We start from the raw sequence: 27,384 nt of genomic DNA, 5'->3' as shown, positions 1-27,384 counted from the left end.
TTGACAACTTTAACACCTTCAACTAATATTGGATCACGTTACAGTTTTATCCAATGAAATGGAAGCTCGCGCAAGTCACTTTTGTGCCTCGTATATGATCTTCTGTGTATTTCATGTTATAGATCCCAAGAGTTTGCTGAAAATGTCAGATTTTCCCGATTTTTTTAGACTTGCGACCCGTGTATGCATGTATGATCGTTTGCGCAGGTAATTTCATAATGTCATCAGAAAGTAAACAAAAATGTCGGATTTCAGCGACAAGGTATCATAAAAATTTAATCATATCTTACAGGTTGTTCTTTTCATTGAAAAATGCATATTTATACATTTATAGTTTTCGTACAAACTGTTTTTTATTAGATTATTTTTTAAAACACAATTTTAATGATAAAACACTGTATTTGAATAGTGACGGAACCAGGGAGCATAGAAAGGGTACGTCCCCCTAATTGATCGCAAAAGAAAAATCATGTTTTTTCGCATATTTTTGTAGCAGATATTTATTCCTTTTTCTATAGTTTCCCCCCGCTTTTTGAATCGTAATTTAATTGAATTTTTGCAAAAGAAATGATAGTATTACATTTTATTTTTTTCAAAACTGAAAGAAACATTTAGTATTTTTTCCAAAATTAAGGGAACTCGTAACAATCCTATATAGTTTGAAAAAGGTTTCTTTTAAGTGGTACACACAATTTATTGCTTTTTGTTATAAAATGAAAACAAATCGGAAGATCTTGACCTTTTAGTACATTTTTCAGTTTCCTAAATATTTCAGAGGCGGATACCTTTAAAAAAAAAGGGTGGAGCTTCAGCCATGGAATAACATGAAAATGAACATGTTGTACCATAGCTAAGCTCCGCCTTTTTTCCTTTGTATTCTAGTTGAGATGCATATGTAATTAGCAAAGTATATGGCCGTACAACATCAATTTACATATATAATACATGATTTTCCCTTACGACACTTTTTAATCAAATTATTTCATTTAAACATCAAAGGAAAAAAAAATCCAATTTATGTTAAAAATTCTAAACATTTGCCGATAATCAAGAGTATGTTTCAAATGAAGAAAAGTGTTCTAAATGTCGGACAATTATTTATTTATTTGGTCATACTTCTTAAATACTTTATCTAGCCTTTATAACTTGTGAGCGTTACTGATGCGTCCGTTTTTGTAGACGAAACGCATATCTGGAAATCATCACAATTTTAATCATTGTATACATGGTGAGCTTATTTATATTCCAACCTTTCATCCTCCCCCCCTTTCTTGAGGGGTGGGGATAACAATGAAAGAAAACATTATTCATAACTCATCGATAGGGAATGTACACAAATACCAATGTACATTTTCTGCTCTTTACGGTGCTCCGAATAATGGAGTAGTCTAACAGTACATACATGAATGTAAATGTACATATGGCATTAATTTCTATCCCCGTTACTTGTCTTCCCCAAGCAAAAACAAAAACAAACGAAAGGTGATGGCAAAGTCGTTGCAAAGATTCATTGAAAATGATTTCTTAAGAGATCTTAAAAGTAATTTGTGGTCGACAGCATTCGTGTACTTAGATATTCAGGGCTGCAACGCACATGAGTTTCACAATTTTTCAACAGACACATGGGTAGACTTTGCCAATAACAAAGAACCCAAAGTTGTCGGAAGGTCTATTTGTGAATTGTTTAGAAGAGCATTCATCGATTTACTAGTAGAAACACAGATAAAAGATAGTGTTGAAATTTTCAAACAAAAGACTATTCGATGTCTTGAAGAGTTTTTGAAGGCTGTGGATGAAGGTACATGTAGTGTTAGACTGTTAGATCCAATTAAAATTCAATTCATTTGTAAGTTGAATATAGGCCATGTAAAAATGTCTCAGATTGAAGGGCCAAGTGAGCTTTGCTCATCACTTTGCGTCCGGCGTCATCGTCCATTGTCGTTAACTTTTACAAAAATCTTCTCCTCTGAAACTACTGGGCCAAATTTAACCAATCTTAACCACAATCATGATTGGGGTATCTATTTTAAAAAATGTGTGGAGTGACCCGGCCAACCAACCAAAATGGCCACCATGGCTAAAATAGAACATACAATGTAGGGGTAAAATGTAGATTTTGGCTTATAACTCTGAAATCATGTAAAATTGTTTATAAGGTCAAGATCTATCTAGCCTGAAATTTTCAGACATAGATATGTCCTATTTTCGGTGCAAAATATAGTTAGCATGCATTTTGTGTCCGGGGATACATGGACACGCATATATATAACTATATAAACAGATAAACAATCAATGTCTATTATCATGATTATAGTCGTTACAGTAGCCCAGTGTTATATAAAACTTGTGATTTAGGCGGACACAGCTGGACACAACGTTATTTCTATTTAAAACTTAAAAATCTGCTGGCTACAGGTATACACAGCTGGACACAGTGCTATTTCTATATAAAACTTCTAGAAATGAGGGGATACAGGCGGACACAAGTGGACACAACGTAACTTCTATATAAAACTTATGAAAACTGCTGGCTACAGACGGACACAGCTGGACACAGTCCTATTTCTATATAAAACTTCTAGAAATGAGGGCACACAGGCGGACACAAGTGGACACAACGCAATTTCTATATAAAACTTATAAAATATGCTGGCTACAGGGGGACACAGCTGGACACAGTCCTATTTCTATATAAAACTTCTAGAAATGAGGGGACACAGGCGGACACAAGTGGACACAACGTAATTTCTATATAAAACTTATAAAAAATGCTGGCCACAGGTGGACACAGCTGGACACAGTCCTATTTCTATATAAAACTTCTAGAAATGAGGGGACACAGGCGGACACAAGTGGACACAACATAATTTCTATATAAAACTTATAAAAATTGCTGGCTACAGGTGGACACAGCTGGACACAGTCCTATTTCTATATAAAACTTCTAGAAATGAGGGGACACAGGCGGACACAAGTGGACACAACGTAATTTCTATATAAAACTTATAAAATATGCTGGCTACAGGTGGACACAGCTGGACACAACATTATTTCTATATTAAACTACTAGAAATGAGGGGATACAGGCGGACACAAGTGGACACAACGCAATTTCTATATAAAACTTATAAAATTTGCTGGCTACAGGTGGACACAGCTGGACACAGTGCTATTTCTATATAAAAATTTTAGAAATGAGGGGATACAGGCGGACACAAGTGGACACAACGTAATTTCTATATAAAGCTTATGAAATCTGCTGGCTACAGGTGGACACAGCTGGACACAACGGTATTTCTATATAAAACTTCTAAAAATGAGGGGACACAGGCGGACACAACGCAATTTCTATATAAAACTTATAAAAATGCTGGCTACAGGTGGACACAGCTGGACACAGTGCTATTTCTATATAAAACTTCTAGAAATGAGGGGACACAGGCGGACACAAGTGGACACAATGCAATTTCTATATAAAACTTATAAAATATGCTGGCTACAGGTGGACACAGTTAGACACAGTCCTATTTCTATATAAAACTTCTAGAAATGAGGGGACACAGGCGGACACAAGTGGACACAACGCAATTTCTATATAAAACTTATAAAATTTGCTGGCTACAGGTGGACACAGCTGGACACAGTGCTATTTCTATATAAAACTTCTAGAAATGAGGGGACACAGGCGGACACAAGTGGACACAACGTAACTTCTATATAAAACTTCTGAAAACTGCTGGCTACAGACGGACACAGCTGGACACAACGTTATTTCTATATAAAACTTCTGAAAATGAGAGGACACAGGCGGACACAAGTGGACACAACGCAATTTCTATATAAAACTTATAAAATATGCTGGCTACAGGGGGACACAGCTGGACACAGTCCTATTTCTATATAAAACTTCTAGAAATGAGGGGACACAGGCGGACACAAGTGGACACAACGTAATTTCTATATAAAACTTATAAAAAATGCTGGCTACAGGTGGACACAGCTGGACACAGTCCTATTTCTATATAAAACTTCTAGAAATGAGGGGACACAGGCGGACACAAGTGGACACAACGCAATTTCTATATAAAACTTATAAAATATGCTGGCTACAGGTGGACACAGCTGGACACAGTCCTATTTCTATATAAAACTTCTAGAAATGATGGGACACAGGCGGACACAAGTAACGTAATTTCTTTATAAAACTTATAAAATTTGCTGGCTACAGGTGGACACAGCTGGACACAGTGCTATTTCTATATAAAACTTCTAGAAATGAGGGGACACAGGCGGACACAAGTGGACACAACGCAATTTCTATATAAAACTTATAAAAAATGTTGGCTACAGGTGGACACAGCTGGACACAGTGCTATTTCTATATAAAAATTTTAGAAATGAGGGGATACAGGCGGACACAAGTGGACACAACGTAATTTCTATATAAAACTTATGAAATCTGCTGGCTACAGGTGGACACAGCTGGACACAACGGTATTTCTATATAAAACTTCTAAAAATGAGGGGACACAGGCGGACACAACGCAATTTCTATATAAAACTTATAAAAAATGCTGGCTACAGTTGGACACAGCTGGACACAGTGCTATTTCTATATAAAACTTCTAGAAATGAGGGGACACAGGCGGACACAAGTGGACACAACGCAATTTCTATATAAAACTTATAAAATATGCTGGCTACAGGTGGACACAGCTGGACACAACATTATTTCTATATAAAACTTCTAGAAATGAGGGGATACAGGCGGACACAAGTGGACACAACGCAATTTCTATATAAAACTTATAAAATTTGCTGGCTACAGGTGGACACAGCTGGACACAGTGCTATTTCTATATAAAACTTCGAGAAATGAGGGGACATAGGCGGACACAAGTGGACACAACGCAATTTCTATATAAAACTTATAAAATTTGCTGGCTACAGGTGGACACAGCTGGACACAGTGCTATTTCTATATAAAACTTCTAAAAATGAGGGGACACAGGCGGACACAAGTGGACACAACGTAATTTCTATATAAAACTTATAAAAAATGTTGGCTACAGGTGGACACAGCTGGACACAGTGCTATTTCTATATAAAACTTCTAGAAATGAGCGGATACAGGCGGACACAAGTGGACACAACGTAATTTCTATATAAAACTTATAAAATATGCTGGCTACAGGTGGACACAGCTGGACACAACATTATTTCTATATAAAACTTCTAGAAATGAGGGGATACAGGCGGACACAAGTGGACACAACGCAATTTCTATATAAAATTTATAAAATATGTTGGCTACAGGTTGACACAGCTGGACACAGTGCTATTTCTATATAAAACTTCTAGAAATGAGGGGACACAGGCGGACACAAGTGGACACAACGTAATTTCTATATAGAACTTATAAAATATGCTGGCTACAGGTGGACACAGCTAGACACAACATTATTTCTATATAAAACTTCTAGAAATGAGGGGATACAGGCGGACACAACGCAATTTCTATATAAAACTTATAAAATTTGCTGGCTACAGGTGGACACAGCTGGACACAGTGCTATTTCTATATAAAACTTCTAGAAATGAGGGGACACAGGCGGACACAAGTGGACACAACGCAATTTCTATATAAAACTTATAAGATTTGCTGGCTACAGGTGGACACAGCTGGACACAGTGCTATTTCTATATAAAACTTCTAAAAATGAGGGGACACGGGCGGACACAAGTGGACACAACGTAATTTCCATATAAAACTTATAAAATTTGCTGGCTACAGGTGGACACAGCTGGACACAGTGCTATTTGACTGTTGATATTAGTTAGTGGCTTCTTGTGGCACATTTCACTATTTGTAGACCTTTCACTTCCTCTTTTGTTAGGAAAGGCATGACAATTAAATACAACTTGGTCTCATTAATAAATAAAAAGAAACAATAAGCTTTCCCTGTTTGTTAAAACGGCAAATGAATTTACCACTTAAGATAATTGATTGTATTCACTTATATCAAGATTTTGTTCTATGCATACAAAAACTGCAGTTGAATTTTACCCAAACAAATTATATTGTGACTGTTTTACCTGTGACTTTTTTTCCTATGTATTTTATGACTTTTTTCCCTCGTGACTTTTTTCGTTTACCATCAGGACACACCAGAATAATGTCAGTCATTTCTAAATTGAGAAAATGCACAATTTTAATAGATTGTGCAGGTTTTTCACCAAACATTTTTGTCGTGTGACTTTGGGTAAAGAAAGCGGTCTCCAGGGGCATTTTTAATTTATTTTTTATGTTCAACATTTTCTAGAGCACTTTTGTGTTACTTTTACCGAAACAGTTTACAAGGTCACATTTTTAAACTGGTGGCCTATAAACCCATTAGAAACAAAATAAAACAAACTCTACTGTTTCCTTCCATTTATTATGCGAGAAAACGTCAAAAGTCATCATTATCGTCTTTTTTTTACATATTAACCAGAACCAGTCAGAACCAAATCACCAGTACAGAAAGATTTCTTGCAGGACAACCTTACCCACTGTGATGTAGACATTTTTCGTATCGTATTCACTGTGTCTAAACCACACCGGCAAAATTTGTTCGGACTCGATGGTATCTAACATCCGGCACAATGACGGAACATTAATAGACAGAAGAAAGCTAGGTTTCTCCTTATTTTCTTATTTTTTTTATGATATCGAAGAATATAAATACACATACAACTATTTTCTATTGTGATATGCAATATTTTCTACAACCGTTCTATATTAATGGAAAAATAAGTAAAAATGCACGTCAAAATGACGAATTGAGTGAACCTTGCCTCGAAATTGTTTAATTTCTCTTTAAATTGTTCACATTGTACGGAAAGAAAGGTACGGGAAGATAGATATTGACACGGAGATTGCAAATTTAGTTATTATGAGCATCTCAATAATTGTAACTCTTTGTATGGAACGAAAGAAATGGGTCATGTCAAAATGGAACTGGCCGGTTTCGTCAATGTATACAACCCGGTTTCGTCGTAGATTTCAAAATGCATAACCCGGTTTGGTCAAATAAAAAAAATCATAATCGCATTACATTATAATTGATTATTTAACTTCAGCGTTCAAAATGAGTTGTGTGGGTCGTTCGAAAACAAGTTCGTTCACCCGACAGCGGCTTATTATTTATATGAGTCTCAGATTCAAATAAATAATAAGCAAATTCCTACTCTTATAGAACACAAATATTTTAATTTTACTTTGCATTCCGAACTTTTTTAACAGCATATTGAGATTAAAGCTCTCTAAATATGCGTTTTCTATATGAGTTATGGGAAAATATGTTGAACATGTTTAAACTTGAAATTAAAGTTTACGGTCTTAAAAATCGAAACACACAATTGATATGTGATTTTCTCGCACAAAAGAATGGACACCTTTATAAGTAATCTAATCATTCCATGTATGTAATCTTTTCTACCATCGTTAAAAATAAATCTTCTTAAGGATAAACGTTGATAATAAGACAAATGTATATGCATGCATATTCGACATAGAAAATGAATGTAGGATTACAACTACCATGCATTAAAATAAAATTTATTTATCACTAATTGTAACTATACTGCTATGTACAAATTAGTATAATAGTCTCAGGTCATCGATAAAATTCAATAATAATTATTTTGTTAACATTATTAAAAAAACCGAGTCTGTACTGTCGCCATTGTGTTATGATGATCGTACACTGACGTTGGTCAATATATTTTGACAATATATACGGACAGACGGATTCAGTTTATTTCAAAGTGGGCGTATTTCGAACAACCTTTACAAACCGCCGAGCGTAGCGAGTCGAACAATATTTTGATTATTTTTTGCTTTACAAAATCGTTAAATACAGGAATCAATATAGTTTTGGCAACCGAAGGTGGGGTCGGGGCGTGCAACCTATACGTCATCTAGATTCGCCACTTATCTTATAAAGTGTATACCGAATTAAAATATTGTAAGAAATGAGAAAACAGGGACACCCGGGAAATCGGATTATGTGAGTTGGATTATGTTTATTATAATAAATGCCGAATATCAAGTTTTTTTTTTATCGATTTCTATACATTTTTCTCAAATATATATAAAAGTTATATAGGAAAATGATAAGGCAGACAAATATACAAATAAATCGACTTGGCCGATATCCTAATAAAACTTATTGACCTTTAATTACGATTTTTTTTTCATTTCTTTGCGTTTTTACACGCCTGTCCCAATTTTGACAGGACGTATTATTGTATACACCCGTCTGTCCGTCCGTCCTTCCATCCGTCCGTTCCTCCATCTATCAGTCATTCGGTCCGTCCGTCTAGCTATCCGTCTATCTTTATGTCCAGCGTAAACATGTCTCACCGTAACTTGAGCTTATCTAGTTTTCATGAAACTTAACAAAGTTATTTCTTGAAATGGTCAAACGATTTGTAAACCTTTTAGTGAAAATCAAATTAAATCTTTTTGAGTTACAGAACTTTGTAAGTAAAACAGGAGTGTGTTTTTTGTTAACATGTCGCGCCATATCTCAAAATGATTTATCATTATTGCATCAAACTTTACACACTTCTTAGTAATATAAATCTTAACTTCTGCATACTTTATGGTGATGTTTTAAATTTTGTTTTTTAAGCGTTAATAAGGTTTTCTTTGTTAAAAAAAAAGAAAAAAAAAGGGGTCACATACTGCGATGTATCTCAAAACCTATATAAAAAAAATATCATAATGTTAATGTTAAAAAAATAATTAGATATCAGTGTTTGCTATTGAGTATTTATATTTCATTTAAAATTAGTTTGAAGATCAGTGAAATAACGGATACGACTTTCATTAGGAAAATGTGTAGTACTATAATTACCTATGTAAATAAATGTAAACACGCCAAGTTTACTTTATAATACATATATATTTAATTTCTTTCGAAAGACAATGTTCAGATCCGTGTTAACGTTGCTTTTCATTAATTGTTGGTTTTAAAAAAATATAAAAAACCGGGTGATATATATAGACGAAACCGGGTGTTGTGTAGTAAACAACAATGACGAAACCGGTGTATTTTTATTTGACATGACCTATTTCTTTCGTTCCATACACATAAATACCAGTATTGAGATGCTCATAATGACTAGTTTTGCAATCTCTGTGTCAGTATCTATCTTCCCGTACCTTTCTTTCCGTACAATGTGAACAATTTAAAGAGAAATTAAACAATTTCGAGGCAAGGTTCACTCAATTCGTCATTTTGACATGCATTTTTACTTATTTCTCCGTTAATATAGAACGGTTGTAGAAAATATTGCATATCACAATAGAAAATAGTTGTTTATGTATATATATTCTTCGATATCATTAAAAAATTAAGAAAATAAGGAGAAACCTATCTTTCTTCTGTCTATTGATGTTCCGTCATTGTGCCGGATGTTAGATACCATCGAGTCCGATCAAATTCTGCCGGTGTGGTTTAGACACAGTGGTATTGCACGCACGGAGTGTGTTACGAAAATGATTACAAAAACTTTAATTTTGATAATTGATAAATCAGTACCCACATACGATGAATGACAGAAACTGAATGGAAAACGCAGATGAATTCGTTTTTCAAAAGGAGTACATGTAAGTCCGGTAAGGACCGATTTTGTCCTCAAATTTCAGGTTCATCTGACGAAAGATTTCGACCACTTTTTAAACACTAAAGTGTCTATTTTATTTGAACTGATTAGTTAATGTGAAAGATTTCTACAGATATAGTCATTAAAAACGATCCGATTCAAGCTCAAATATGAAAAATCTACCAAATATGCCAAAAAATGTCACTTTTCAGATGGTTTTTGGTAAAAAATGAAAGTGGCCGCATCCGTGTTCATCCTCAACCTATATATATGTTATGTATTATCATCAAATACAACTTATATTTCAATATTAAGCAGGGTTGGCAAAGTATTACCCAGGCTGGAAATCCCGGGTTTTCCCGGGCTGGGCAATACTCCCAGAAATGGTTAATACTGGGTAATTCTTGGCAAAAAGACTTTTTAAGCTTATTTCAACACAAAATAGTAAAGTCTTGCTGTAGTTTCATAATATTATAGCTAAATATATACATTTTATACAGATAACCATTGAGAGTCATGTTTCTAGAAGATTGAAAATTCAATTTCATTCTTTTGTCCACTACTTCTATGTAGGCAGAATACAAAATTTGAATATTTTAGGATTATTAATACCTTGTTAATTTCCGTGTATTGTTTCAACTATCCAAACTATAAAAAAAAAAATGCATTTTATTTTATAGCAGTGTTTATTTGAATTATAAATTTAAATGTCTATGCAATCATATTGCTAAATAAACACCCTACAGGGTCAAGTCATTAGCCCTTATTATAGAAATGAAAAGGCTGAATATTGTTATATAAACATATGAATGTCCTAATCTGAATAATTACTTATTAATTAGTGATATACATTTAAAAAATGAATTCTTTGAATTTAGTAAGTAAGTAAGTAAGTAAGTAAATGTTTATTATACTGACATGTGTAATCACATTTCAGTAAAGTACCCATATATTACATACACAATAATATACACCCGACCCATTGGGTCTATAAGTCACTTTCAAATCATAAAACGTATAATTCTTTTATCACTGATTTCAAACAAATTAATGAAAGATAAGATTAAGCTAAATTTCAAAATAATTAATTAATACTGAAAAATTCAAACTTATATAAAAAAAAAATGAAGTTATTAGAAGATCGATTTAGTAAATGTCAAGTTGAATGCAAAATTAATAAAAAAAATGAAAAATTATAATGAATTTATTTTAACAGTTTGATCAATTTAGACGAGAGGGTGATTTAATAGACTTTCAGAAGAGAATTATTGATAAAGACAGATCAGGCCTTTTCCATTAATATTTGTGTAATGAGTGCCTACATGTTTACTTGTCTCATAGTTGCAAGAATAGTACTTTTTCAAATGTATATACACTTGTATTATCACTCTCAAACAAGTAAACTAATTTATAAATCAAAATGTGTTTATAAATATCTTAAATGTATTGCAATTGAGTTTGATCACTGAATCCTCTTTAAAATTCAGGCCAGTATTTTATATTACCCAGTATTGCCCAGTATTACCCATTAAAACCAATTAAAACCCGGGTTTTCCCAGTATTTCCCACTGGGCTGGGCAATACTCATAAAAACCGGGGTTTTGCCAACCCTGATATTAAGGATGAACACGAATGCGGCCACTTTCGTTTTACACGAAAACCGTCTAAAATTTAACTAAAATGCTAGAATTGTGAAGATTTCAGTAATTTAGCATGACTTAATGGTGCTAGTACCGGATATATGTGCATTGTATTGTCAAAAACAGCCCATATTTATGTAGCAGAAGCATTCTACTATCCAATAAATAATTAAAAAGTTACATTTTAACAATTTTGTAAAACTGCTATATTTTGGGGCCAAAAAGGGGTCTTACTGAACCTACTCCTTTAATCTAAATTCATTCAAGGCCTAGCTGTTAAACTAAGTCCGAATGCATCAAGCTTCTTAAAGTAAAAAAAATGTCTCGAAAACGACTGATTTTTATATAAGTCGTCGTCCTACGATTACGATAAAAAACAAAATTTGATGAGGAATTCTCTTTGTAATTTTAATAGGGGAATAGATCTTTCTTCGTAAAGATAAGAGCTAAGTACTATTTCAGAATTTCAATATTTCAAGAAATGTATTTATAACTGGACAAAAATGTATAGTTTAATGGATTTCTTTAAAAATAAATAACTAAATAAAATTTACAGGGTCCGAAGAAATACCACTAAGGATCTCCCTAGTGCACTTAGAACAAAAATGTGCACCAAGGACCTGATGGAATGTTACAAGTCAACTGTCACAAAGGACATTGCATATAGAAGTAGGCTTTGAAAAATTACATAATTTCAAATTTTATAATCATATCTTTTGAAATTAGAAAGTTATTTATTGTTTTATCGACACGCGCCTCAATCAATTGCTTGTCACCTGTGTAATTGATTCACGAGAAAACTAAAATTGTACATTTTAGAAATCCTTCTGTACAGCAGACAACAACATTGTTTTTATTTAATGATAAGCAGATATGTATTGTACAATGCTATCAATATCTGGGTTTACTATTAACTGAATTTTTAAATTATGATGTAATGGCTAAAGCTGTAGCCAAATCAGCGAACAGGGCATTACGTTTGATTATTGTAAAGAGTAAGGCCCATGGAGGTTTCCAGTACAGTACATTTACTAAATTATTTGATAGCCTGGTCTGGCCAGTAATAAGTTATGGTGCAGCCATTTGGGGCACCAGAGATTTTTCATGTATAAATGCTGTCCAGAACAGAGCTATCAGGTCTTTTATGGGTGTGGGTAAATATACCCCAAACGATGCAATTCAAGGGGATATGGGCTGGAGACCTCCAAGTGTTAAGCAGTGGACTTGTGTTTTTCGACACTGGGCTAGGTGTAACATAATGTGCACAGATAGATTAAATTATAGAATATTTAAATGGTGTTATAGAAATGCTCTTAATAAAAGAAGAAATTGGTGTTTTAGGATTATGTCTAAGTTTAAAGAAAGTAATTTAGATTTGTATACTGATTTAAATAATGTACTGTGTAAACAAAATATTATGCAGATAGAAGAATTTTTACTTGATAAGTATATAGAAAACTGGCAAAATAGAATATTAACACAAGATGTTGGTAAAAAATTGCGGACTTATAAATTGTTTAAAGACAGTTATGGAAGTGAATTATATTTATCTAAAAAATTATCTTATAGATATAGAAGTGCTTTTGCTAAATTTAGATGCGGAGTAGCTCCGTTGAGAATTGAAACAGGGCGGTATGAAAATAAAAATGTAGACGAAAGAGTGCGTTTTATGTGTAATGATAACATAGAAGACGAAAAACATGTAATACTATCATGTCCTTTATATGCAGATTTGCGCTTTTGTTTATATAGCGAAGCTATGAAATATAATGTAGATTTTAATGATTTGTCTGATGATGATAAATTTGTTTATTTATTTAAAAACATTAATTGTTATGATATGGTTGCCAAAACCTGCTTTGATATTTTAAGTAGAAGAAATACCTTTTTATATTCTTAAAATGAAATTATTTTAATAATCGTATGTATTTTAACTAGTTTTATATAGAAATTGTTTTATAGTCTCTCATAATTCTTAATAGAATGGTACTTGTAATTTATATTTGTGTATTGTCTGTTTTATAGTGTGTATATACTCTGTATGTACTGTATATTTATGTATTGCAAGTAGTGAGACTTTAATAAAATATTGGATCTGAATCTGAATCTTGATTATTACTGTGAAAGAAATTCCCGTTCGCTCAACCTTAACCCGGTTATAATCGAAACCTAATATTTCGCTTGTATAACATGTTTGAAGTATTTCAAAATGTTCTGTGTTTGTTGTTACTACCGTGTTTATTTTGTATTTCTGTGTTATATTCTTTACTTCTATGTAATAGCGTATTTTCTACTCTTATTTCTTGATTTTTTTTTATCCTTTGAATTTCGTTTGCTTGTTTGTTCTACTTAATTTTTTGCTGGTCTCTGGTAAAGTATGGAATCAGGGTCGTGTTTGGAATGAAGTTTCATGTGTTCCATCTGCACATGACTGTAGCATATTATTTCCACGTATATCACCAGACCACTTCAGCAACAAATTCGTGTTTATTAACCATTGCAATTTATTATATTTATAACATTACTTTTTTTATTACACAAAATACACAGAAGAATAACTATAAATGCATATGATAGGTTAGGAATACAACTACAATATAACGGATTTTTCTATCTTGAACAAGAAGTTATCTTTACTATTAACTTCTATACTACATTGTGAATATATTGGTTTCTTTTAATCACTATTTAAAGTAGGCAGTGGCTATATTCGTCCGGCTAGCCGGACAAATAGTCAAAAATGTCTATTCATCCGGCAAGCCGGACAAATAGCATTTTTTACGGTTTTTCGCTATTTTTCCGGCCCAAAATATAATGATGTAGATATAACTGTTTTGAAGGTTTTAAATAAAGCACAAGTTGTTTTCAATTGTATTGTCTAACATCTTTTTATGAAAAAGAAGTCATTCTGAAAAAAAAGAAATAAGTTTCAGACTTTTTTTAATTCTAATATTCTATGTGCGCATATATTTTCTGAGGAATAGGGCTTTAGTGGTTTAATGTGCATGATCTTTTGTATTCCAATATTTGTATTGATTCTAGTCATAGTTTTGTGTATCAATATGCAATGTCTTTATTTAATATAGATCATACGATCAAATTTATGATAATATTTTGACTCTGTACAAAATATTTTTTAACGGTTATCATTCTTATTTGACTGTCTAGAAAAAGATGGCCATCCATCCATCCATTTTTTTGGGTACTTGGGGGGGGGGGGGGATTCTCTCTTTTGTTGTTCTGCCTATGAATTAATATTTCCTGTAATATAAATAGTTTATTGTTTCTGTGGAGTTTGGTTAAAGTAAGGTCCTCATATGATTATGCACAATTCTTCACTTATTTACTAAATTGTTCGGCGATTTTTAATTCATAGGAAATTAGAGAAATGGTAGGCACGTGTAACCTGTCCCCAAAAGTAGCATTGTGTTTTAGATAAGATTTGTTTTAGAAAAAAATGTATATTAGATACAACAGAAAAAAGGGGGGATCCCCCAACCCTGGTGTCTTATTCCCAGTCTAGGCATATCAGAATGGTCATAGATCTCCGTTGTAGTATAACTTGAAAATACAATGCATCCAAGCAAGTTTGATATAGTATTTTTCCCGAATGCGTTTTGCCTCCATAAGGTAAATGGGGTAAATCATCAATTTCACTTTAATTCAATTAAGGCTTATATATTCCTCACAGTTAACATGTATACGCTATTGTTCTGGAATCACTCCTATAGACATTTGTTTAAAGCAATCACATTCTCTCTAGTTTTCTCTAGAACATCTTTAAATATAAATTACGATCTCCAATTCTCAAAATGTCACTTGCATACGCGCGTGTGTTATCCGACACCTCATCCGGGACACTTTCCGCGTCACATGATACTTTATTGATATTGAACATTTGTGCATCCGCAAACAGATGGCCGGACGAATAGAGATTTTAAACTATTCGTCCGGCTAGCCGGATGAATAGACACTCCGTTTAATATGGCATGGTATTGGTTGCAAAAATTCGATATTTCTCATTTAAATGCAATATTTTATATTTAAATGCAATATTTTTTCATTTGAATGTTATATTTTTTCATTCAAATTGTATAATTTTTCATTCAAATGGTATAATTTTTCATTCAAATGGTACAATTTTCATTCAAATGCAATATTTTTTATTCCATTTTATGAAATGTCATTTGAATGCAATATTTTCTATTCAATTGGTATAATAGTTTTTTTTATTTATATGCAATAATGATCAATAATTGCATCATGGGAAAATTTTTGACGCCTTAAGGTCAAATTTGCAACAGCGTTTGTGATTGGATTTTCTCCCCTTTCTTTCTAAACTTGAGTGACCAAGAAAAAAAAAAAACGCGTCAGAATATCGCCCCTCTAACTAAATTTGGTGTTCGTGCGAGTTCGTGCACTGGCAATTAATGCCAATAACGGCCAGGTAGAGCAAAAAATGCGAGTGACCAGTACACAACATGTTCATGGAAAGAAACAGATGCCTGCGTGCATTGCAAAAAAATCTCCAATAAATACCTTTTCTGAAGAAACTCCCCTACAGTCTACTAATTGAAATAAAAAAAATATACATAGCTGCCCCCCCCCCCCCCCCCCCCCCCCACTTTCCCCCCTTCTAAGTCCAGATACATGTTATCATGACGTTCTTTTGTGCTACATGTATATTATTTTTTACTTTTCTTGATCCTCAGAGACGTTGCAGGAGGGCAAACATGAAAAAAGAATAAAAAGCCTTCCAGGAAGTTATAATTATTTGAACTAAGCCACCTCTTTTTTTCACTACATGAAGAAAAAAAATCACCTAATTACAACAGGAGAACCAGAGACCCCGTGACAAGTAGAGACATAAGCTAAATATACTCCGGAACTAGTTCTTTAATACAGACACTTCAGGATAAATTGGAACCAGTTACTAACTCATGTTACAATAGTTCTATGACATAGGACTTCACTGTATGAGGCATGAACTTCATATTTAATTCTATCTATAATATGTTCAAATTTAGATATTTGTATAGAGATGTATATATGCGAGTATTGGCAGTACTGGTTATGGTGTGTGTGTGTGTGAGGAGAGGGTTTCAGATCGAAGATCGTTTCTATAATTCTATAATTCTATATCTTTTAGTTTTAACCATTTCACTCTATTCTTTATCCTTTGATCTCTATTATATTTGTCCTAAACATACGTGCTATATTTGCCACTGGACACAAGGCAACCAAAAATCAATTAACTTATTCTGTATATTTCATCATTTCTTCATTATGTTTTCTATAGGTTTGGTCCCGCCCCTTATCTATTTTTTATTTATATATTTGATAATGCCATTTTTTGGGGAAATATATAGGGGCAAGGCGTTTTTGAAAACATATTCATGGGTCGCGTTTTTTTTTTTTTTTTTGTTCTTCGGAAGTGAGCCAGAAGAAGTCTATTTCTGTTTTTTTTTTGCATTTGGAAGATCTTCTGGCTCTCTTTTATCTCTTCTTTTTTGATAGGTTATTAAGACGGCAGAGGCACATAAAAAACATGGCGTCGTTTAGACTAAAGCTAGGTTCACACTGCCGATCAGATCAACTCGATTAAGCCCGATCAAGACAAATTACGTGATCGGGAGACTGGTCTGAATCAATCGACAAGGATGTTCGGGTAAGTCTACCCTACTCGTCATCGATCTGACTATCTACCCGAGAGTTTTTGACATGTCAAAAACAATCGAGTAAGGACCGAGAAGCAAGTCACTCGAGAAGAGATTGAGAATTCGTCGAGTAGCTACTTTCAACACTATTGGGCTATTCCCTGGTGGTCAGTTTGAATTTATAAATGAAGGATGAGGAAGGGAAGGGAGGACATTATTATTCATTTCAATCTAACGCTAATCATGCCTATTTTTCAGCTCTTACAAGGCAACTATATTCATATATGAAATCCTTCTGTCCCCCACCCGAACAAATTGGTGAAGAAAAAATCATATGGTGGTGCGCTTCTTTTTTTGCTACAGCCCTCTGAAAGTACGCAATTTTGAAGATTTTTCCATTTTTAATCAGTTTTTACCCATTTTTGGGCTACTATCGTGAAAAAAATCACAGTTCCACAATTAAACTTTTTTTCATACTCTCAATAAAGATGAAGGGGACCAATCTGAGTAAATTCAACTCACAAAAACTATAGATAGGTGTTAATGTAAGAAAGTTTTATCAGACTTTGATGCTTTTTCATGTCAAATTTTCCATATTGACAATTTTGTAAATTTTTGATTTTTCTCTCTTTAAAGAACAAAATGCATATTTTTTCAACTCTCTTGTTATAAATGATTAAAAAAATACATATCTATGAAATTTGAAAAGAAAAAGTTATATGGAATGTTTATGTTTCTGGTAAATTATTTTTTTGTACCCCTCTACCATTTTTCTCAAAATTTCACTAAAAAAGACTAACTTGATTCGTAATAAAATTTGAAAATTTCATTACTCAAAAACTACTTATTAGAAATACACAATTCTTTCACAGAGTTAAGTTTGATTATATGATAATTATCAAATTCATTGCTATTTTTCACTTATATCACATGTTTTGGAAATAATTCTAGAACGAGATTTCAGTGAGACTGAACGAGACTGAAATGTCAGAAGAATACATCCTTAAGCTGGCATTTGGTTAAATTCCATGATTGGACTTCATTTCTAAGTAAATTATACATGAAAATATCGTCAAAAGAATTATTTCATCCTGAAACTTGCATTTGAAGAACTAGGGAGAGGTCATTGAGAAAACAGGCCACTGGAAACGTCTACTATTGCTTGCAGGAAACAGATTACGGTTCGGTTCCTTCCGTACAATATATTATTTGGTACTAACAACTCTCAAAAAAAAAATGTTGGTACTTGAACTTGCCGGGATCGTTTTTCTCCGCTCGAAACCGCCACCCCATGTCAAGCATAGCCGACATCCAGCATGTGGTGTTCTACACGCTGCAATTGTACTAAGGTAGAAAAATAATGAAAAGTAATATGTATTTTAAATTCAATTTGTTTTCAATTCGTTTAGTCTATTTTACAAATTATATAAACGTAAATTCAAGGAGTTTGTTTTGAAAGGTGACAAAAAGAGGAAGTAATTCAAATTGTTGTAAACCACTTTCGTACATACACTAGGCCGTTATATTATTTTTCTCGTTTGTATTGTTTTTACATCTATGTTTTGAATTGTCATTTCGGGGCCTTTTATAGCTGACTATGCGGTATGGGCTTTACTCATTGTTAAAGACCGTACGGTAACCTAATTTATGTGTCATTTGGTCTCTTGTGGAGAATTGTCTCATTGGCAATCCAACAAATGGAAGTGGTTAACGACGGCTTGACTGGCTATACAGTCCTCGCATGCACGGTCGGAATTGGCAATCCGCATACCACATATTCTTTTTATATTTGAAATACACAATTTATTTACGACCTAACGCTAAGGTAATTAGTGTGTTTGACACCAAAGCTGTCAAGTGAAGCCATACATTTAATGGACAGTTAATTTGACAGCACTCACAGCTATAGTTAAACGGCCCTTCCTGTTCATGGTAGCTAGAATTACGAATTTGCCGCCGTATTTCAAAGGAAAATTACTTATGAAATCAGTCTGATGGCTTAGGAATCATAATGAAAACGGATCATTTTCGGAATTCCTGGGTTATTTAACGACTAGCGGGTATCACGGGTAACCTTCGGAATTGTGAAACACCCACAGGATACAGGTCAGTTGACAGATATGCAACAGCCGCCTGACAATTTCTTTAATATAGCGGAAAGAAAGGAGGAAATAAAATATTTTTAGTAGTATGAAATAGTGTTATACTAAAATATTTTATATCATTTAGTGTTATACTACATATACTGCTATAAATATTTTATTTCCCCCATTTTTTCGCTATAATTATGAACATTAACGCCAGGCGAGTGTGAAACGTCTAATACGCATAGATATCTGATAATTGTCTAGGAATATAATATATACTAGAACACACCCGCGCAATCGCGGGCATTCAGAGCGGTGTTAAAAGTATGTAAAGTGTTGTTAGAAGTTTTATACCTCCTCCTCTTCATTTCCAAAATTCCCAATTTTTGGTTTTCTATCAATTTCAATATGAACATACATTTAGTATGTTATGAACATTTAAGTAAGGAGCCTGTAGTTCAGTGGTTGTCGTTTGTTTGTGTGTTACATATTTGTTTTTCGTTCCTTTTTTTGTACATTTTGTACATAAATAAGGCCGCTAGTTTTCTCGTATGAATTTTTTTACATCGTCATTTCGGGGCCTTTTAAAGCTGAGTATGCGGTATGGGCTTTGCTCGTTGTTGAAGGCCGTACGGTGACCTATAGTCGTAAATTTCTGTGTCATTTTGGTCTCTTGTGGAGAGTTGTCTCAACATGGCAATCATACCACATCTTTTTTTTTGTTATCAATGAATTTTGTAAAATATTTAATGAAAGGAGAATTTCAGAAAAGGTAATACTTTTAGCGCTTATCTGTATATTACTATATAAATAAAGTGTATTTATTTCAATTCTTAGTTTAGTAATCGATCCATGGTGGTCAATTGACATAGTTTACAGACCCTCTCCATTTAATAAACTCTGAACAGAATTAAAATACACTTTATTCGTACTATTTGTTTGTTCAAAGTATACAGAAAAACGCAAACCGGAAGTATAATCTGACTTAAAATTTCGTCCAATGACGGGACAATATCCGGATGCATTTTTTCTCGTTTTTCTCCCAAAATAACTCAATCTGAATAATCATATGAATGGATGACAAATGCGACTATGCACTGTACATATAGGACACAGAGTCGTGTTGATTAATTTATTGTGGAAAGAAGAGAAGCGACACCAAAAATGAGGTCTTCTCGTTTAATAGTATAGATTCTTACTTTGAAATAGTTGCATTGCCATTTGATTTTATTATCAATAGTCATGAGGACCAATTTAAAAGTCGGCTCTACACCTTCAAGTGGTTCCCCTGTACCCTGGATAAATAGATTGTACGTGCGCCTGCGCATTGCGTATTTTAAGTTCATTACAGTAAAAGTTGCAAGAATTTGGTCAACGCAAGTTTGTCCCTTTTCATACTTCATATAAGGGTATAATATTGTATTATATTGACGATTAATCCACTCTATATCTTGAATATAGCACACCTTTATCCAGGCATGATTTAAATATTAAATATTAGTATAGCCATTGGTGTTCTATATGGATGTGTCCGGTGCCTAAACACAATGCAAACAGAGATTTGCAGTATAATTTATTTATTTAAGAAAATTGAATCTGATTGAAATTTCAATTGTGTCATTTGTCATTTGGTCATTTATATTAAATCAAGCATCTATGATAAACTGAATTACTATATTTAATATTTGTAATTTATCGTTGTGTCCATGTGTCCGGACACAAAATGCATGTCAACTATATTTTGCACCGAAACCTTGCCACTAATGTTCAGACAAATCAGACAACCTGTTGTTGGGTTGCTGCCACTAAATTAGTAATTTTAAGGAAAATTTTGCAGCTTTTAGTTATTATCTTGAATATCATTATGGATAGAGATAAACATGGCCACAATCATCATTGGGGTATCTGGTTTAAAAAATGTGTGGCGTGACCTGGGGAACCAACCAAGATGGCCGCCATGGCTAAAAATAGTACATAGGGGTGACTTGTAGATTTTGGTTTATATCTCTGAAACCGAAGCATTTAGAGCAAATCTGTCAAGGGATAAAATTGTTTATCAGATGAAGATTTATCTGCCCTGAAACTTTAAGACAAATCAGACAACCCCTTGTTGGGTTTCAGCCCCCAAAATAGTAATTTTAAATAAAATTTTGCAGTTTTTGGTTATTATCTTGAATATTATTATAGATAGATTTGAACTGTAAACAGCAATAATGTTCAGCAAAGAAAGGTCTACAATTAAGTCAACATAACCAAAATTTTCAAATGACCCCTTAAGGAGTTATCGCCCTTTATAGTCAATTTTTAACAATTTTCATAAATTTATTTTTAGAAAATATTTTCCTCTGTAATTACTGGGCAAAGTTCATTATAGATATAGATAATTGAAGCAACAAGAATGTTCAGTAAAGTAAGATCTACAAACACATCACCATCACCAAAACACAATTTGTCATGAATTTATCTGTGTCCATTGTTTAATATGCACATACAATGTAGACCAAGGTGAGCAACACGGCTCTTGAGAGCCTCTAGTTTTTTTAGCTCACCTGGCCAAAAAGCCAAGTGATCTTTTCTCATTTTTAGCCATGGCATTGGCAGTTTATTTACGATCTATGAGTTTGACTGTCACTTCGGTATCTTTTGCCCCTCTTTTACATGTAAATAATTGATGATTAGCATCACAAGATCTACAAATATGTCAACATGACTGAAATATTCAGTTAATTCTTAATAGAGTATACACATGTAACGTATAACCCGCCACATTATTTATGTATGTGCCTGTCCCAAGTCAGGAGCCTGTAATTCAATGGTTGTCTTTTTTTTTATGTGTTACATATTTGTTTTTCGTTCATTTTTTTATATAAATACATGTAAGACCGTTAGTTTTCTCATTTGAATTGTTTTACATTGTCATATCAGGGACTTTTATAGCTTACTATGCGGTATGGGCTTTGTTCATTGTTGAAGGCCTTACAGTAACCTATAGTTGTTAATGTCTGTGTCATTTTGGTTTCTGTGGACAGTTGTCTCATTGGCAATCATACCACATCTTCTTTTTTATATTTATGATGATTTTTATTATAAAGTGACCATTGTTTAAGATGCAGGTAAGCGACTCAGGCACCAACATGTATATGGTTTGTAAATTTTCTTTAATGATAGCTAGAGTGGTGGGGCATTAATGTCTCAAAGAAATAAAAAAAAAATTCCTCTGAATATTTAACATGATGGATACCAGATGAACAATCCAGAATCCTGAGGACATACATTTGTACATGTACATGTAGATAACTTTATAATCCTTTTTGACCTGAGACCTACATGTAGGTTGTAATATTTCTTTTTTTCTTTTACAGGAACACATCACTACGAATGTCTGAAAGAAATGACAATGAAATCAGAAAAACTAAAAAAGGAAGATATTCAGGCTGTTTTAGCAGTACATCTTTTCACTCCTCTGTTATTTGAAGGTGAAGTTATTGCTGATAGTTTAGCCTACAAAAGTGAAACATCTTCAATGAAGAATGAAAATCTAGAACCTGAATGTCCATTTTGTATCGAAAGTGTTAATACAGGCAACACAAATTTCGGTAAGTCTAGCAGAGCTCTGTTTTCTACTGTCTATTTAAACTTGTAAACTTGCAGCTACAAACAAAATATATTGGGAAAACATTGTCTAAAGCTACATGTACATGTATTCCTCATTAACAATTAAACAAATTCTATGGAACTTACATTTGTATTTGGGCAACTCTATACCAAACTTGGATAAAACTAGATTAAATCTTAAATAGAATGACCAATCCTAACAGCAGACTCTTCCATTGTTATCAGTAAGGACGATATTAAAACAGTCAACAGTTATTGCTTATCTCCGTAATTATTTAAGAATTAATTTATTGACTTGGAGTCATTTATTTTAGACAACATGATTAACAGCAGATAAGTGGATCAGTTTGGTTTTTTTTAATCAAACTTCTCAGCATTTTTTTGGCCAAATATTGGGAAAATAAAATGCCATATAATTAAATAGACATAAGACGATTTAGAAAACTAATACAGAGTATTACATTATTATACTGCAATCAGCTATTTTACTATACAGATAAAGCTAGACGTATAAACCTTAGCTTTATACGTCAATGACCTCAATTACCGGAACTACTGTATTTCATCAACAACGTCACATCACAACCATGACAACGTGTACTAACAATGGTCATACTTTTATGAATTTAAACTTGTTATGTCTTCAAATTGGTAAATTATATACCATGTTCATTAAATGTTATTAATTAAGTTGATTTTCCCTTTCTAATTCTTTAAAATGTCAATGTCCTACCGCCTGTTCTACGGTCATAGGGAATACCCCAAAATGGTACCCCAAGAGGGAAATTCCAAACACTTTTTTTTTAACAATATTTGTTACATATTTTTTTTAAATTTTTAATTTGTTATCGATTTCAGTATAAAAACAATATACGTATAGTGTCTTGAAATATGAAATTTATTTGTATTCGGCACGAAACAGGGGAAATGCTTGGTAGAACCTCGCATTTCCCCCGTTTCTAAGCCTCATACAAATAAATTTCATATTTCAAGACACTACGTATATTGTCTAATTATATGTCATAAATATAAAAAGATGATGTATGAGTGACAATGAGACAACTCTCAATTTTGTAAAAGAAAAGCATAATACATCAAAGAACATCCTTCAAAACAGAACCTTGGCTCACATCAAACAGCAAGCTATAAAGAGCCCCCAAAATGACTAGTGTAAAACCATTCAAACAGGAAAACCAATGGTTTAATCTATATTAAAATGAGAAACAAAAAATACTTATGAACAACACCATTAAAGGACAACCACTGATATACATATATGTACATGTATCAGATTCCTGACTACATCAGCTTACAATACATGTACATATACAATTTCTTGTAGTCAGTTTTAATTATTATGATAATTTGTTTACTTTGACATGTACATATATAAGGAAGGTTTCCACACGTTGTAAAGTAACTAAGATCAGGTCCCACCAGAAAACCATGTTTTTATTGACAGCTACAATTAGATATTTATATACCGACTTTGACTCCGGAGTAGATACTTTTTGGAAAGGTTACCGATTATGGAACTGGGTCAAGTAAGAGCTACTTAAGATGAAAAAGTAGTAAAATCAAGCTTACAATACAGGTGAAATTTTTTGGAAAATGGACAGTTTTATAATATTATGTTTTATATACATGACAAAATTATCAGAAAACAATCATTTGTCCTCCAAAATGCACCAACTATTAGTTTGTTTTAGTAGGTCTTAATTGACCTGAAGTACAATGTATACGTACCAGAGTGTAAACCACAATGTAGGTGAATAGTAAAAAAAAAATACTCATGAGTTAAAAGTCAGTATTAAGTTATAAGCAAAAAGGTCTATGTGAAGGTTTAAACTTTATTGGAAGTTTTATTAATTATGTGAAAAATTTAATTAAAATTGTGAAGTATATTTTTTCGTTTAGGACCAGGTTTAGAGAGGAAACTAATCATAATAATTACATGCATATGTTTATGGCTTTTTTATGAAATTTTCCTTTGATCTTGCTGACTGATAGTTTCCTTTCTCATTGGCATGATTTGGGTCCAGTGATCATGGTGATTTGTGAAAAAATCCCGCTAGAAATTAAGGGGCTGGTGGCGTTGTCAATGAAACTGACATCAAATAGGGAACATCGTCATAGGTAAAATAGCAATGAACCAATTATCTTTGGTCATCTCAACTTGATTGCTTTTCTCACTTTTGCCGTACTGGCTCAAGCAAGAAACGCAAACAGGTTGAGATGATCAACGATAATCTATAAATATATGGTAGCAGTACTATAATTAACTTATATTTGATCTTTGTTCAGAAATTAAAGGCTCCATATTTAATATATATTTTGAGTTTCGATTAATTGGTGTACTTTAGAATTGTCCATTTTTGCTGCCAGTTGTGAGCTTATTTGAGATTCAAGTTGAGAGTGTTTGTATAAATAAAAAAATTCATCAGTCTTAAAATGTTAAATTTAATCATGTATCAGCCACAAAACGACTCTCTGATGGGGCTTCAATGTTGTATCTAATATTTTGTTTTTACATGTAGTTTACAAGTTACATATATTATTCTTAATGTTTTACCTTGTTTTTTAGACTTTTTTTTCTCTCTGATAAACCAATAGGAGACATTGTTGTCCTTTTACCTCTGAAGTGGCTTGGATGGACCTCAATCGGTTCCATTTGACAAATCGATGATTATGCATTCATTTAATTTTATTTCATTTCTTTAGATAAATGAACTTCTTAAGGTATCTACACATTATACCCTCCCCCTTTTCCCCAAAAAGTTTTGCATGCATCCATATGACACATACATGTAGCTACAAAATCTTCATGTGATCTGATAATTATTGTTGAATATTTTATACAAGCAATTTTCACATTTAAGAGTCTGTTACAAGTGTAAAGTTGACTAATTGTAAGAGGTTCATATAGTAAGTAGTCATTTGACTAATAAAATATTAAAAATGATATAGATTTAAATAAATCTTTAATATCCTTTTTAGTTTGAAATAATTGTATTTAGCTAGAATTTCTTTCATTTTTTAGATATATGTCTTATGTTAATAAAAGTCCTAAAATATGTTTTTTTTTTAAGTAAAAAAAAAGTTTTTATTTCTTAATAATTTTTATGAAAATTCATGATAATTTTAACCCCTAAATCTACTTTTTTCTCATCGAAAAGTAATAAAATGTTGCAATTTTATCAAGTTTTCTAATTATTATTTAGATCTAGATACTTATAAAACCATTTACAGTAAATAGTTGTGAAAACAACTATTGTTCTTATAAAACCATATAATTAAATAGTTATGAAAGCAACTATTGTTCTTATAAAACCATATAATTAAATAGTTATGAAAACAACTATTGTTCTTATATAAACATCTATTGAAATATTTTTGTTGGCGTTCCAGGAATAGGTAACTTATAAAATGTTGGCATTCGAGGAAGACACCCTACAAAAGTAGCTGTTGTTATATTCCAGGGTAAGTGTTTTCACCATTTTGATTTCTTAATAGTTTGGTTATTCGTGACACTTCAATGTTATACATGTATCAGTTATGTTTTTTTTATTACAGGATGCACAAGATTGTGGCATGGAAGAGCAGATATAGTAGTAAAAAACAATAGAAAATGCAGAAATGTTGTAACGGTGGCATCTGATCGGATAGAAAATATAGAAGAAAGACAAGGTGAACCTGTTTTGAAAAAGGCAAGACTTGAGCAGGATGTTGACGAACTCTTTGATTCAAATAGTTTAACAGAAGTGGAACCATCATATATACAGGATAAAGCAGTTCATCAACTTTTTTCTGAAAAAGAGTACATGGAAACCATAACTCAAACAATTGTGAATGCTTTTGTTGCTGTCAAACAAAACAAACAATTAGAGGATCATCTCATACCTTCGTTTTTTGTTACGGCCCATTGTTTGTTTATCAATTTTTACAATGTAAGTAAGGATATTTTACTCGCACAGAGCAAGCCTTTGCTTTTTTTCCAGAAAGGAAAAATTAATTATGACACTATAATTTCTCTATGGATGGCATTAAACTTTGAAACGTTAACAGTTGATTCTTTAGATGAGGATTATAAGACATCTGGTTTCAGAAAATGCCTAATTGAACTAGGTGTCCTAAATGAGTATGAAAATGAGGTTGAATCTGAGTTTATTTCGGCACAGAAACCGACAACAAGTTCTGGAGATACAGATTACTATATCAACATTGAAAAAACTTTTGAAATACTAAAAGAGTTTAGAAAGAAAGCAAATTTTCAAAGATAAAGCAAAGGCTCAGTTTACACTATCGTTGTTGTGATCTATAAATATCGAGATATGTCGTTCACTGGAAAAGGATTCTTTGTGACATCATTGACCAGATACATGAAGTTAGTAAGCCTGCATGTATCACTGAATAATGAAAATCATTGTGACCAAATTAGTGGTTTGAAGAACAGGAAAAAATATGACTCTGTAAACACATTCTTCAATAATCTCCTTTCTAAAGTATTTTTCCACTAAGTTGTCAGTTTTCAGCAGCTGCAGTTAATGTTGATATTGACAAAAAATTTCAGCCATTTTTTTCAATGTGTTAAAGTTGAAATTTGCAGTGACTAAAAATCTTTTTATACTTGTGTGTTGGTTTACTGGCAGTGGCGGATGCAGAACTTTTCCTAAGGGGGGCCCGCTCCAGTCATGCTTCAATAATTCCCTATATAATCAACCAAATTTGGTG

At 32.8% G+C, this 27,384-nt stretch overlaps 1 protein-coding gene across 1 annotated transcript; it reads left to right on the top strand.

The window, feature by feature from the left end:
- The first annotated feature begins 1,431 nt into the window (after positions 1-1,431).
- Positions 1,432-27,067, top strand: LOC139519708 (uncharacterized). Its single transcript, XM_071311936.1, has 3 exons — positions 1,432-1,798; positions 22,401-22,634; positions 26,227-27,067. The coding sequence occupies exons 1-3, from the start codon at positions 1,486-1,488 to the stop codon at positions 26,931-26,933; spliced, it is 1,254 nt and encodes a 417-aa protein (XP_071168037.1). The 5' UTR covers positions 1,432-1,485; the 3' UTR covers positions 26,934-27,067.
- The last annotated feature ends 317 nt before the right edge of the window (positions 27,068-27,384 follow it).

Source organism: Mytilus edulis, chromosome 4 (assembly GCF_963676685.1).
Source record: "Mytilus edulis chromosome 4, xbMytEdul2.2, whole genome shotgun sequence".
Lineage (NCBI taxonomy): Eukaryota > Metazoa > Mollusca > Bivalvia > Mytilida > Mytilidae > Mytilus > Mytilus edulis.
The sequence above is the reverse complement of the archived record's forward strand: the minus strand, read 5'-3'. Positions and strand labels throughout refer to the sequence as shown.

Bases quoted from the DNA above. Each gene is read 5' to 3' on its own strand.
- LOC139519708 (XM_071311936.1), top strand. From the start codon at position 1,486: ATGGCAAAGTCGTTGCAAAGATTCATTGAAAATGATTTCTTAAGAGAT. The intron at 1,799-22,400 runs GTACATGTAGTG...TTTCTTTTACAG, and splicing joins TTTGAAGGCTGTGGATGAAG to GAACACATCACTACGAATGT. The intron at 22,635-26,226 runs GTAAGTCTAGCA...TTTTTATTACAG, and splicing joins TACAGGCAACACAAATTTCG to GATGCACAAGATTGTGGCAT.